This window comes from Paramisgurnus dabryanus, chromosome 6 (assembly GCF_030506205.2).
Source record: "Paramisgurnus dabryanus chromosome 6, PD_genome_1.1, whole genome shotgun sequence".
Taxonomy (NCBI): Eukaryota; Metazoa; Chordata; class Actinopteri; order Cypriniformes; family Cobitidae; genus Paramisgurnus; species Paramisgurnus dabryanus.
Window position 1 is genome coordinate 29,727,057 of NC_133342.1, and position 15,519 is coordinate 29,742,575.

The window sequence follows — 15,519 nt, forward strand, 5'->3', positions numbered from 1 at the left end:
TCGCATTTTTTTTAATTGATAGAAATGTTTAATTTATACTGTATATGTACCTTAGTAGGACTAAAAGTCGTTTTTTGTTGTACTTAATGTGAACTTGCTTAATGCATGGTGGCTATATAATAAATTAATACATTATTTCCAATATTAACTAAATTGTCAAATTTTAGTTATTAATGAATTAAAGATTAATATAATCTGCCAAACAATTTGTATCAACCAGTATCAGATTATAAAATATTTATATTAATATAATATTTATATAATATGTGACTGTAATAAAAAATATTAAATGTATGTTTTCAAAATAAGTACTGATTATATGATTTGATCAGATTTTATTTTATTTTATGATTAAGGTGATTTCAATGGAAACAACAATAGAAAAGATAGATTGCAAAGGAAAAGCAAAAACACATTACAGTATAGATGCATGCTATATAATGTTGCATTGTTATTTTATAAATTGCATTGCTTAGTTTAAAGACAAAAAACAAAACATTCATTAATGTTATGCAGTAAAATCTATCTTATCCATTTATTAAAACTAAAATTAAAAAAATTATTGGAAACAATAAAACACACCAGTACAGATGTGAAAACCTTTAATAGCTAAAAACAAAAGAACACTCTAAAAAACTACTAAAAAAATTGCTAAAGTAAAGATCATAAAATTTAAGTGCAGAAAATAATATTTTTGAATATTGTGGATGTTTTGAATGTTTAGATCATTTATTTAGTCCCTAAGTGCTTTCATTTTTCTTTTCAAATCTTCTCTTGAAAAGATATAGAGAGACAGCGACAAAATATACTCCGTTCTTCATGAGCATTATACCATATGCATAGAGAAACAGATACAGACTGGGTGCTTCATCCGTGGTTTCTATAATAGGAAAAAGCACATTTAAATCTGTTACACATACGGTATATGCCTGTTTTTATTGTTCATGTAACAACAGTTTTGGTTTTGTTTATTTAATTTTGAGCCATTAAGGCACCATGTGATTCAAATGAATGCAATTTAGACAATTTATGCATTTATTCACCTGATTTCTGTTTTTCCTCTGTGTTCTCCGTTGTTGTTGGACATGTTGGTTGGACAGGATCACCCCCATTCCCAGCTGAACTTGTACCTTCATTTAAAACATCAGAAAATTATTTTAATTATTTAATATGTAGGCTACACATGTACAGTATATATAGCCTAAAAAAAATCAATGTTAAATTATTTTACAGTTTTGTTCATCAATCTTCATATCACACTATACTTATGTTCAGCAAATAAGTGAAACAAGTAAATAAGAAAAGCTATAAAGACAACTTTAAGCAGTAGAAATGTATTTGTTTAATTAAGATGAATCGTTTCAGTCCTTGGCATGTTACAGTAATTGTGTAAAGTTTATTTATTATATTAGTGTTTTTTCAAATTACCTTCATTTATTTCAGCTGTTTTGGGTTCCTTGGTTCCTTCATGATCAACAGAACATTTGTATTTGTTGTTGTTGTTGATCATGTCTTTATCTACAGTAATCATACTTGTCACGAAAACCTTTGGATGTGTTTTATTGCCAACGTCGTCCCTCTGTTCAATGACTTGTTGATCTGGGACGTTAGACCATTCTCCTCCTGATGAGCTCTTTGTTTGCCATGAGAATTTCACCAGGTCAGGAAACATATTACTGGCTTGACATACCATTGTTCTTTTATCACCTTGGATTTTTGATGGTTTGTATGCATTCACAGTTGGCTCTATAACCTTGTCCTTTCCTGATACTTCAGAGAGAAACATTCACATTTTAGAAGATGCTTTTATTAAATATGACTTGCAAATAAGGTAACCATTTGTCTTAGGGACCAACAATAAGCATTATTAAATCGATAATCAACAGGCAAAACTAATTTGTGAACCCACCTGTAAAACCTCGGCTAAAGTCGCATAATCTAATTGTGAGATTATGGGGTGGTTTCCCGGACAGAGATTATTTTAAAACAGGACTATCCTTTGTTTAATTAGGAAATATAACTAGTTTTAACAAACATGCCTTACTAAAAACGTTACTTGTGTGCATTTTGAGGCAAAAAAAGGAACTGATGTATGTTAAGATATGTCAGTGCAAGTTGTTTTCAGTTTGAGCTCTTACATTTATTTTAGTCTATAGGACTCGTCTAATCCCTGATTTTGTTCATCTTTATTCACTTTACCTGCACTGTAAAAAATGCAGCATTTTTGTCAAATCAACATATGTTTTTATGTTACTTTAATTTAACAAATTATAACATATTTAATTAAATGAAACAATTTCAACTTGTTTTCATAAGTTATGTCAACTTATCACAAGTCAAAATTTAAAATAGTAGGTTGAATTGACTTATCAAAACCAAGTTGTTTTAACGTCATGCTGCATATTTTTACAGTGCTGATTATTGTATCATTCATTTCAGGAACCTCTTTTCTGTCATTAAAAACACTGACAGACATAATGATGGTACGTTAACAATCAAGTAAACATAACAAAATAATTAACATTTTGCTTTTTGGATCCATAAAATCTTAGTTTGTTTAACTTATTAAAATCAATAAACTTCAAAATTCAAGTAAAATTAGCTTTAAATTATCAGTACAAAATGCTGGAATACCCATAAACCCTTGCACCTGGAAATTGTGGATTATTTAATTTTGGTCAAAGAATAAAAGCTGATGGGACATACAAACTGTTGTTAATAAAATATCTTAGTTTTAATCTCTTTGTAATATTATTGATGTTGTTCTGTTGTAAATTATAGTTTAAAGTAACCTTTCAGGTAATGTTTGCTTTGGCATACATGCACCGCATTCAACTTATTGTATTTCTCTTCACTACAGTGACAATATATGTAAACAATCTAGTTTACTGTGTGCTCCACTGGAGAATTATTTTTAGTCAGTCATGAATTCCTTTCTACTCCAAGTTTGGTGAACTTAACAATTTAAGTTCAGTCTATATGACCACAAAATTAAGTGATCTTAACTTTACAAGTTTTGAGAGACCAATTACTCATTTTATTTGAGGGAACGAGTTTATTCAATCAACTCAGTTCACAAATTGCACAAGCGACAATCAGGTAGTGCCGCAAGACATTAAAATTGTGATATTAGCCGTTGGTTATTTTATTTTTTCATGTCATCACCGAAATTTCAGGAACAGCTTTTCAATTTTGTAGCTCAACTTCTGAAAAGATAATCATCCTATTTTAAATATGTTATTTAAAGCTTCTCTTATGGGAAAAAAAACTGGTGCCTGATGATCTTCAAATCTGAAATCTAAATAGGTTATATAACACATACAGCAAAGCGTAACTAACAGAAGATTATGTAGATAAAAGTTTTGATATATTTACGGTAGGACAATTCACAAAATATCTTCATGAAACATGATCTTTACATAATATCAGAATAATGTTTGGCATAAAAGAAAAATCTAGCATTTTTTGACCCATACAGTGTATTTTTGGCTTTTGCTACAAATATACCAGTGCTACTTATGCATGGTTTTGTGGTCCAGAGTCATTATCATTATCTAATTTTTGATGAAGGTGGCATTTAGCAACTTTTGCATCCGAGCCCTATATATATACAGTACTGTGCCAAAGTCTTAGGCCACCAGACTTGTTGTTTTAGAAGTTTTAATGTCCATATTTATTTTTCAATCTATTTTATTAAACAGAAAATACAGGGAAAAAAATTCAGGACTAAATGTCTTCTTTAGGCATCATAGGTGTTTAATGTGACCTCGTTTGGGACCAACTTGCATCTTGAGTAAAAAGAGTAATTTCTTTAAAATTAGAAATTTTATTTTATTTAGGTTTAAGAGATTCTGCAGTTTCCTGCTTTTGCTCAAATGGAAGGGGAGTTTACCCTAAAAACTTGACACATCAGTTTACATTTTTATACAGTTTTTATATACACATTTCCTGTATTTTGTGGATGTATTCCATTAAAGAGACTAAGAAACAATTATATATGATCACTATAACATTGCAAAAACAACAAATCTAATTCTGGCATGGTGGCCTAAGACTTTTGCACAATACTGTATATAAATATTTTTTAAAAAACTGCTTAATTTCTCAAAAACATGATTGAAATTCATCAAATCTTTGATATGGCCTTAGTCAATATTGGGGATAATTTCACCAAATATTCTTTACTTGAATGATTTCATGTTAAAAATGGTAAATTACAAAACATTACTTTAGGTTTTCACAGGGGCTCATTTCTCTACATATCTGACTATGGGACCAGACAGGGTTTAGATTAATCCAGGATTAGGCATTAGTTATTTTAGGACATTTAAGATGTTTTTACAAACAAACCTTACAAAAAAAACTATACTGGTGTGCATCTTGAGACAAGACAATGGCACTAATATATGCTAAAATATGTCAGTACAAGGTGTTTCGGAATTAAAGCAGCTCAAACATGCATTTTACTCTGGGACTACGATAAGCCCTGTCCGGGAAACCGCCCCATATGTTTAAAATTATAAAATTAAATAATTTTGTAAAGAAGAATGCAATATTGCTTTGTTTCCCTACCTGTCACAATCAGTTTTGTTCCAGCTCCAAAGCGTTTAATCCAGTTGCCCACTCAGATTAAATCTATTACAAATACTACTGAATAATGCAACACTTACTAACCATTAACTAGAATTAATAGTAATATACTATTTTAACTTTATTTTCTTATGTGAATAATCCAAACTGACTGTAATAAGGAACTACCTGGACTGGTTTAAATCTTTTTAGGTTACTCTCAGTATTGTTAACTAAATAATAAAATTATCTAAATTTCAAGGGCATTTTAAACTGTATATATCTTTATTGCTGAAATGTCTTTTTTAAAAATCTTTTTATTGAATTTAGGTAGTTGTTGTTACATTCAAACTCTTCTGGTACTGTATATTTATTTCAATGTTTTATACTTTTTTGACATGCGCATCATAATTAATAGACCTTTACGGGAATTTTCCCGTTAAATATGTCACATATCACTGAAACAGGATAATTTCAGCTTTAACGTGGTATTTGATACAGAGACAGGATAATTATACACAGGGTTCAATTGTGCTGGAGCTTTAAATATACGTTTGCTTTAAAGTAGAAATTTCACAAAAACATAATTTTTTGATACTAAAAGTCATCAAAATTTGACAAGACCTTGGTCAATGTTATAGATATCAAGGTATTTTCACAGAATGTTCTTTACTATATATTTATGATTTTATGTTAAAAAATTTGCTCAAGCAATAAATGACCAAAACAATTGACTTTAGCTGATTTTCTCAGGCAGGGTCACATTTCTGTACACATGACTTACACAATAGAACAATTAAAGGGAGTGCTCAACCAAAAATAAAAATTGTCAATATTAATTCACTCACGTTGTTGCAAACCTGAATAAATTTCTTTGTTCTGATGAACACGGAGGAAGATATTTTTAGAAATGTTTGCAACCAAACCCCCATTGGTCCCATTGATTTCCATAAAAAACAATTCTATGGAAGTCAATGGGGCTTCTGATCGGTTTGACTACAAACTTTTCTCAAAATATCTTCCTTCATGTTCATCAGAAGGTTTGTAACAACATGAGAGTGAGTAAATGATGAGAGAATTTTCATTTTTGGGTAAACTATCCCTTTAACATTTGTTTGTGACAGTGGTTTAAATTTCATGATAAAATTTGACATAATTTTACAAAGAAGAATGCAGTATTGCACCGTTTCCTACCTGTCACAATCAGTTTTGTTCCAGATCCAAAGCGTTTGATCACGTTGCCCACTTAGATTAAGTCTATTACAAATACTACAGAATAACACAACCCCTACTAACCTGCTAGACATAATGGTAATACACTACTTTTACACTACATTTTTCTTATGTGAATAAACAGACTGTGATTATTCAAGGACACGCCAGGTTTTAGATCTCCTTAGGTTACTCTCTCTCTATTGTTAACTAAAGTATCGTCTGGAAAAATAATCTCAAGGGCATTAAAAACACTTAAAAACGAACAAGCAAACAATAATTATACAAATTTTTCCTTACCTGTCACATACAGTCTGGTGCCTGAACCAAAGACTTTCCTGTCTCCCACAGTCATTTGTTGTTGAACAAAAACTCTTGTGCAAAGCAGATTGTGTGGTAGCCTCTATAGTACCCCGATGTACAGTTTCTCTGTAGGTTTGCAAACAATTTGCAAACAAAAACTGACCCTTAAAGTGCTTTAACATTTTTTTTTTATTAAACTCTGCAAAGAACAGATCCAGCAGCAGTTGTTCTGTATACACAATGTATTATCACACTGTTGCCAGTAGGGGCTGTAATCGTTTGTTTATTACACTAAAATAAAAGGCAAGCCATGATGTCTCAAAGCTATTGCAGGACAACTAGAGCTTTCTCACTGAGTATACTGGAGACAGACACACATAAATATGCTGTTACTAATCGCTCATCTGAGCAAGTGCTTTCTTAAATTAAAAATCCTGTTAATAATCCCAATAAAGCCTAATGGTGTTTCCTCCCCTCCTGATCAGTAGCAGGATTTCCGTAATTCATCTAAGGCTGGGTTCACTCTAAAAATGGCTGGGTTATTTTTGACTCATGTTGGGTAAAATGGACACAACACACCACTTGTTTATAATTCACACAACTGTTTTAACCCAATTGCTGGGTTATTATAACCCATGGTTGCATAACAACAACCCAACATTGGGTCATTTTTAACCGGTGCATGTGTTCTGTCCAATATTTACAAAACATGGGTTCAAGTAATCCAACATTTATAAGAGTATATGAATCCTATAAATAAATATTCCCTAATAAATCTCCATCAAATATAGGTGAAAACATTTTTGTTTTATGAAGTGTAAGTGTGGTTTGTGGTTCATGATTAAAGCAGGAAGCTTGCAAACTTTTTGAACAAGGTTTCAGTATTTTTAATTTATGTGTGCTACCTGAGATCCAACAAGCACAGTAATATATCCCAGAATGCTCTGTTTGCAATTTGAGTATTTTCAGAGCTATATTTGACGCTGACTTTATCTGGGTTTTAAATGAATCATCATTATTATTAGCATCTTTGTTTGCATTTCCATCACTGATTGATGAATATAAAATTCGCTTTAATGTTTCTCCCTTTTTTTGTTGATACCAGTGAATATAGCTCAGGCAGTTTGACGGGAATTGGCAGTCTATAGTAACTGTTTTATCCTCAGCTTTGACCTCTGACATTTTCTGTTCAAGCTTCTGATCTCCATCCACTATAAGCAAAAACACACATTAATCTAGAAAATATGCTAGAACCACAGGAAAGGTAAAAACCAACATAAAGGACAAAATATTGAATCACTAAATAAATTACTCATTATTCAATTTTAGTGTGTGTTAACCAAATATTTATAAGTATATAACAAATTAGTACATACCTCTAAATATAAGATAAATGAGAAAATATAACTGCAGTAATAGAGTCATGGTCACAGAAAGCGTCTGATTAACGTCTGTCTTGATTCTGGTTAGATTTAATTTCTGTGGGAGTTTTACGCTATTGAGTTTCCGTCCACGTGCTAATCTGACTTTCATAACACACAAAATATTATCACAATGTTACCAGTAGGGGCTACATTGGTTTCTCTTCAATGCTTGTAATTCTCAGACAACTGTAAATCTTTTCTGTTATGTAAGTAGTTCACCTGCTTTGGTTATACACATGCACATTTGTGGTTTTTTACCCTTACTGTATTTCTATTCCAGCAAGCACAGGTTTGAATCAGTGCTGCTTTAAACCTAACCTGCACAAAATATTATTAACAAAAATATCAAGTCAGTTCTTTTTAAATATTTTTTTTTTCAATTATTTTTAAAATAAACCACCATTTTAGTTTGATTTTATTTTGTCTGAAATCACATGAATTGGTTTATATGTGTTATGTTTACCTCTCTTCATTGCTCTTGGCCCCTCTGATCCCAGAGATAACAGACTAAGAGGCAGAAGTGTTGTGGTTTAGTGTTGAAGAATGAGTTTTTGTGCAAGCCTTCAGTATATTTACACGCTGTGCTGTCTGAGATCCAACAAGCACAATAATATGTTGCCGAATGTTGTTTGGTCAGATGATTGACTTTTAAAACAAAGCGATTTGGATTGATATTTTCTGATTTAAAGGATGAATCCCCAGATTCATTTTGTGTGACTCCGTCACTGATTCTTGAGTACAGAATTCTTTTAAGGGTTTCTCCCTCTTTTTTCTGATACCAGTGGATGTAATGTTCACACTCTTTTGGAAAATCACAGTTAATGATGGCTACTTTTTCCATTGATTTGGTCACTGAGATTTGCTGATGCATCTCCAAAACTCCATCCACTGAAAGAAACACAGACATAGCCTATTGTTAATGGTGGTTATCCTTCTTATAATGCTTTAATACATATACAGCTTTTTAAACTTTAAGTCTTACCTCTACATATCAGGTAAATAAGCAATAACAATGCTAACTGCAGTTGAAGACTCATGATGTCTGAGAGAAAATGGAGATCTTCTGTCGTTTCCCGTAATGATGAATGTATTTCTAGAGTTAACAAATTAGAGACCGCTTGAGTTTCCTATTTTTATGTTTATCTGAGTTTATCTCATGCAAGTCCACAGCAGGGTCAGAAATGAACCAGAGCTCAAATATTTGAAATTGATGTCAAACAAAGATATCCACAGTATGTATGGTGTCTCTGCAGACACTGTAATGACCTCTAGTTGTGAACTATATGTACTACTCTCAAAGGGAAGTGTTAACTAGTTAGCTTATGTGATTTTTTTGTATTATCACTAACACCCCTCAGCATGTTCACAACCAGTCCTACATGTATACAATCTATAATAATATATAATAGCCTCAGTAAGTTGTGGATTTTGTATAGCTGTTCTCGTGCATAGAAAAAACAACAACATAAAAGTCATGTTTGCAATTTATGTGACAGCATTTTTAGAACGTCTTCCGTTAATCTGGAATATAAGCATTTCTTTGGCTAATTTTATAAAAAAAAGTCATTATAGTTTTATATATCAGTTTTGGAGGAAGAGTTGTGGTTTATGCAGTTTTTGTGAAGGGTTTGGTTTTTTACAGTCACTGTGCTGCCAGAGTTGGGCCAGCATGCACAGAAATAAACTCCTGAATCTTCTTGTTTTAGTTGGGTGATTTTTAAAGCAAAGTGATTTGATGCTTCCTTTTCTGATTTTATTGACTCAAAATCAGCATCAAGCATTGTGGATCCATCACAGATTTCTCAGTACAGCATTCTCTTAAAGGTTTCTCCATCTTTTTGTTGATACAAGTATATGTATAGCAGTCTGAAGGGAAAATGCAGTCTATAATGGCTAACTTCTCTTCTGCTTTGTTCAGTAAGATTTTCTGCTGCAGCTCAATTGCTTCATTCACTGCAAAACCAAATGATCAAGATATTACTTCAATGAAACTGTATAGAAGAACATTATGTAGTGATATAAAAATGCTTTGATTTAAAAAAAATTTTTTTTAATACATAATACAATATATGACCACAAAAAACCCTTACCACTGATTATCAGATAAATAAAGAGAAAAACAAATAACTTTAGAAGGGCACTCATGTTGACAGACAGAGTCTAGATAGCTTTGTGTCTTTTCAAATCATTGCTATGTGTTACAAACAGGAAACGTTATCCCTCATGATAAACTGAGTTTGCGTTGTGGTTCATGGTACAGATGTGATTCCATTTTTTTCATCATTATTTAAAGAACTATCAGTGTTTCTCAACCACCCAGCAAACACAGTTATGTGGGGCTCACACATGGGGTTACACATGGGCTACAGGAGTACATGGACTCAGAGTGGACATTTTATCTGGGACCCATGTTAGGCCGGGCCCACTGGCAGGGCCGGTTCTAGATATTTGGAGGCCCTAGGCAAAATTTATGTTGGAGGCCCTATACACCCCTCTAATTTTCAGAATAATATGAGAATGTGTTTTTCTACCTTGTAAGAAATCATTTAAGCACTAAAGTTATTAAACATGTTTTTCCCCATTGCTTTTCCTTTTTATGTTTTTATCAACAAATTGATTCACTTTATGTTCAAATTTAATTAGAAATTATGCAAAACCACATGTATTAAACATTTTAAGGCAGTCAAATTTATTAAAAACACCACCTTTTTGGGATAATCTCCAAAGAGTAAAATTTAAAAGACAACAGTACATTGCAAAAACCCTAACCGTAAAAAACTACAGGTGAACAGCTCCTAGAAAACTTTTATTGTTTTTTATTTTAGCTGGGTATAAAAAAGAATTTCCCTCTTACTGAACCAATATACAGTATAAAGTTATCTATCAGACTATGTATATATTCATAGATTGCAATACCTTTTTATAGGCTACCTTAAATATCCATACAAATCAGCTGCCACTAGAAGTTAAACAAACAAACTACTTTCATGATTTCAAAACTAAAATAAAGTGTAGAGGACTTACAAGATATACAGACAGTTTACTTTAGGTAACGCCAGTTTTGTTTGCTGTTTGACTTTCAATACCACCATTTTTAACTTGACTATTTTGATTGTCAGCTCCCAATGCAATGCTATCGTGCGCACGCATTCAAAGTGTCTAAACAGAGTCAGCAACACTCAAGTTTGATCTGTCCTGAAATTACATTGATACACAGAACAAAGCCAAGTTTATTTTTAAAATGCATTATTTCAAAATACCTGCATCATGTACGTCTTTGCATGACGCTTTTGCGAAGCAGGAAACAAAAGACGTGATAGCCTCTTTCAGTCACTTAAAGTCGGTCAGCTGCAGCGATTTGAATGCTGTTTATCTAGGCTTCTTTAACTTGACGAGTCAACTGCCTGCGGTTCTTGCGGCGTCAGCGCCGCATAAAGTTGAACTCAACCTTAAAACTTTATTTAATGCTGTCAGTAGTGATTGTCGAACTAGCGCACATGGATTTAGCAGTTATGGAGGCCCCCCTTCCAAGCTTGAGGCCCTAGGCATTCCTACTCTGCCTATAGGTAGCGCCGGCCCTGCCCACTGGGGGCCTCAATAAACTTCCTAAAATTATTTAGAATAAGACAAAACAAATAAGCTAAAGCAATTAAAAATCAAGAAATTTCTTAGTATTTGGTTAGTTTTGTAATGAATATATGATCTGTCTAGTTATGCCAAGATCTAGTATATTTTATCGGGTAGAAATTATGAGTGGGAGGGCCTTCAAATTTTGTAGTGAACAATAGGGGGGCCTTAAATTTAAAAACATTGAGAACCCTTGATGTAGAACTATTGTTAATGCACAGTAACTATTAATACTACTATGATTTATACCACGGCCCTGTTGAATGCTTTATTCTGATTGGCTGAAAAATGTTGTTGATTATTTTTCTGTAAACCACATACCTAATTTTTTAAATGTCTTAAAAATAGGTACCAGAGCAATATTTGTGGTAAAAGTGGTATAAGAGGAATAATTGACTCCGATCCTTTGAATTATTTGAAAATAATGCACACCCGCGGTGTAATGGCACTCACACCACCTTGGGTGTGCATTATTTTCGAATACTTCAAAGGCCCGTCGTCAATTATTCCCTACTTATGTAATGCAGTCCAAAGCAACAAATATGGACATCTCTAAACAAATGAGTGTTATAAATCTTAAATTAAATGCACTTTTATTATGATGCCATTTTTTCATTAGGCCATACAGATTTTATGAGACTAAGCTTTTATTTCTCCATGCTATATACTGTACATTCACATTCGGACAGTTATGAGCAGGATTGCATGTGCAGGACTCCCACTGACCTCTTCAAACGAATGTTTGAAATGTTTTGTTTAAAAATGGTACGATGTAGTGAAAAAATGCCAAAAAGTTTAAGAGCTATTTAAAGAACCTTTAAATGTATTATTTTGTCGAGGATCCGAAAATGGTTCTTTTATGGCATCGTTGTGAACAACATAAGCACTTTTTTAAAAAGGGAAATAAGATATACAGTTGCAACAACAGCGGGAAGTATGTTTTTATAAAGTGTCAAGAAGAAACATCATTACTACATTACTTGCTTGCTTGTATTACACTTAAGTGACACTGCTAGTAATGTGTCTTACATTACCTTGGTTTTCTGGAAATTTCTTTATGAGGGAAATGCAATGACATGGCTGTGTCTGTGATTCATTTCTACCCTTCCTTTACTGTAAAAAATTATATCAAATCAACATGTTACTTTAACACAACAACTTAAGTTAATTTTAACTTGTTATTCTAAGTTATATCAACTTATCACAACTTAAACCTAGTCAAAACTTAGAAAAATATAGGTTAAATTAACTTATGCTTATGCTGCATTTTTTACAGTGTTCTAGTTTTCTAAGAGTAAACTGTAAGTATGTAACCAGGGTGAAACAGGTTGAAACTGTTTAGATTATACAGCAAATAATCTAGTTTTGTTTATGTTTTTATATTTCTACATCAGCCTTCACTTAACTGCTATACATTAAACTGCTCGTGGTTGCATTGCTCAGAGATGATCTGTCTTTACTGTAATAACAGTTTCATTCTGGTTTCCTGTTGTGAGTTTCTCTCAGGGTTTATGTATCAGATGTAATAGTTTTATCTCACTGTGGCTGCCATCCCAGGCTGCACAGTAAAAAACACCGGCATGCTCCTTCTTTATTACTCCAAGTTTTATGTTGTAGTTATTTCCAACTTTCTGACCTTCAAATTCATTTGCATCTTTTACGACGCTGCCAGTAGTAGCACTGATGTAAAGCAATCTTTTTAATGTTTCACCGTCTTTCTTTAGGTACCAGTGGACATAATTGTTATTGCCCAGGTCTGTTGCTTCACATTTTATATCTACAGTTTTTCCTTCTTGTTTTATCCAGAACGCCTGGGGTTGTTTAAATTTCAACCCTTCAGCACCTGTGATTTAATAAATTGAAAATAAGTAATTTAACTTTTATTAAATTGTATTTAATAAGTTGCTACATTCAGGTTTAATTACTATGATACTGAAGTGTACTTACCATAGATCATTAAGATGATAACTGTACACACATATATCAGCATCTTTCATTTAGTTATAATAAGAGACGGCAAAGTACTGTATGCTTTATGGGATTTCTTGTACTCCCTATGCTGTGTTGTAATAATTTCTGAAATTGTCCATTTACACTTTGTTGATGTCATTTCCTGAGGTGGAGTTATAATAAATGTCAATTTTTTTCATACATATTATTTATAAATCAAACAGGAAGCCAGTATAAAATGCTTTAATAAAATGGATTCCTCTTTACAACACCTGACTGTTATATCAGATGTTCATAATGCATTCTCTTAAAAATACTGCAAGTAAATTACAAATTCGTAAAAAACTTGGACAGAGTTTTAATCCTCTTTGACAGCTCAACAGCACCACACACTGCTGAAGATGATCTATGTGTCAAATAAACATTTATTTATTTACATAAAATCTGCTACAAAATGTTTCTCAGTGCAGTAAAATATAAACGTATAGAAACATATTTCATTTTGTTTAAATGACAAACTTACATTTACACCTTGAACAAGATTCAAATATAGTTTGCTAATGTTTTCCTGACACTGAGTAAACCTAATAACCATGTGTTTAGCACACACATACATTCATAAATATATGTAAAGTGATGGGAATAGTATATAATACATATTTTCTTTTCGTAACCGATTAAACCAACACATATAAAGTCTATGGTACAAAATGGAGAAATGAAACTTAAGGTGTTTTTTCAACATTAATTTGCAAAAATGCCAACTAAAGCACTATGCATGTGGTGTGTGACTTTATTTTTATTGTTTTTATTTTAATCATCACATTTCTGAATTATGGCCACTGTTACTTCAAGTAATCAATTCTTGAGTGACTGAGTTGATCCATCACCTTTATATTGTCACTTGCTACTGTTTTATTTATTTATTTGTACAAATGTTAATGAAAAACATTAAGTTACTGTTAACTGATATACTTACAGTAATAGACTATCATTGTATGCCTATCTAAAAACTGTGTAGGAATGTTTAAACTCATGGGGGGCTGTTGATGCCTCTATAAAATAATCCCCTAGGTGATGATGTTAAGCAGCAGGTTTTTGTAAAGATTTCCTCTCTTTATTAACACTGTGTGTTGTTGTCTGAACCCCAGAGCGCACAGTAATACATCCCCGAATCCTCCAGCGCGAGGGCTGAGACAGTGAGGGTCACTTCATTTTGCTTTATCGCTCCAGTGAATCTGCGGCCGAAAGCTTCCTCGGTTTTGGGTGTTGTAGTTCCAGCCTCGAAATACATGATCCTCTGGAGAGCTCCACCTGATTGAGCTCTGTACAAGTGAAGAGCTGTGGACTTAAGAGTCGACTGATCCACGATGCATTTGATTCTAACTGATCTACCTTTTGCTTTAAATGCCTGGCGTTCAGGATACTTGATCTCCTGATTCATACATTTATCTAAAATCAATAACAGATTCAGTCAACGTGTGTTTATAAACAAGAAATGCAGCAGAATAAAGAAAGGGTTGCAATCTCACCTATTAACACAACTAACAGACAACATTTCATCATCCAAGACATTGTGACATTAAACCCGGTCGTCCAGAAACTTGATGAATTATAAACGACATCGGACAATCTGACGCTGTCAAGAACACGAGCTGTCCTGTGCGCATATGACGTCATTACCACAAAAACGCCTTCACACGAAACAAAACGAAAAAGATCCAGGTTAGAGATTATAAACTTAACGGTGTAAACAATTTATAGATGTAAGAAAACCATAATAGGGTAAGAGTTTTAAACAAAAAGAAAAAATTATAAAGTCGAAGTAAGGCATAGCTTAAGAAGTGGTTTTGAAATCGGCTACTGCTAGAAAACCCCGGTTAAAATAAAACATTCTTACACTAGTACGACAAATAGGCATAAACATGGCAATTTTTGTAAGGGACCCTCATACGCTTGTATCTTGCAACCCACCGTCTGTCTTTTATTAAAATTGTATTAAACCTGCCTGTATATATTTTATTTTATATTTAAATTTGACTGTGTGGAAAATAAATATGTAAATAAATAATAAAAAATACGGAGCATACCAATAAAATAGGAAAACTTCTAAAAAATATCTCTTTGTAAGGCTTTGTCTAGGGATAAGTCTTTCTGTATTAAAACCTTGAAGTCATGCTTTTGTTTAGATGAGCAGTTTATATTCTTTATGCTAATGCAATACTTTATGCGGTGCAAGAGACGATGATTCACAAACAAAAAGTGTGAATAAACAACACACTGCTATTGTAGCTCTATTGCAGAAAGTAAAAGACAAATGTTGCCCCCTTGCGCAATCCAGGTGTTATTACAAATAAAGTCATATTTCATAAACTGTAACTTTTACAACCATTACATGTTGATAATGTGCCGTTCCTGTAGATGAACCCTAAAA

At 32.6% G+C, this 15,519-nt stretch overlaps 1 protein-coding gene across 1 annotated transcript; it reads right to left on the reverse strand.

Moving 5' to 3' along the window:
- Window positions 1–2: 2 nt before the first annotated feature.
- LOC135767270 (uncharacterized) lies at window positions 3–14,734 on the reverse strand. Its single transcript, XM_065276922.2, has 8 exons — window positions 14,618–14,734; window positions 14,211–14,537; window positions 12,676–12,978; window positions 9,304–9,461; window positions 6,082–6,184; window positions 1,429–1,770; window positions 1,044–1,130; window positions 3–880 (listed from the first exon to the last, which is right to left on the reverse strand). Exons 1-8 carry the CDS (start codon window positions 14,658–14,660, stop codon window positions 741–743), a joined length of 1,503 nt encoding a protein of 500 aa, XP_065132994.1. The 5' UTR covers window positions 14,661–14,734; the 3' UTR covers window positions 3–740.
- Window positions 14,735–15,519: the final 785 nt, after the last annotated feature.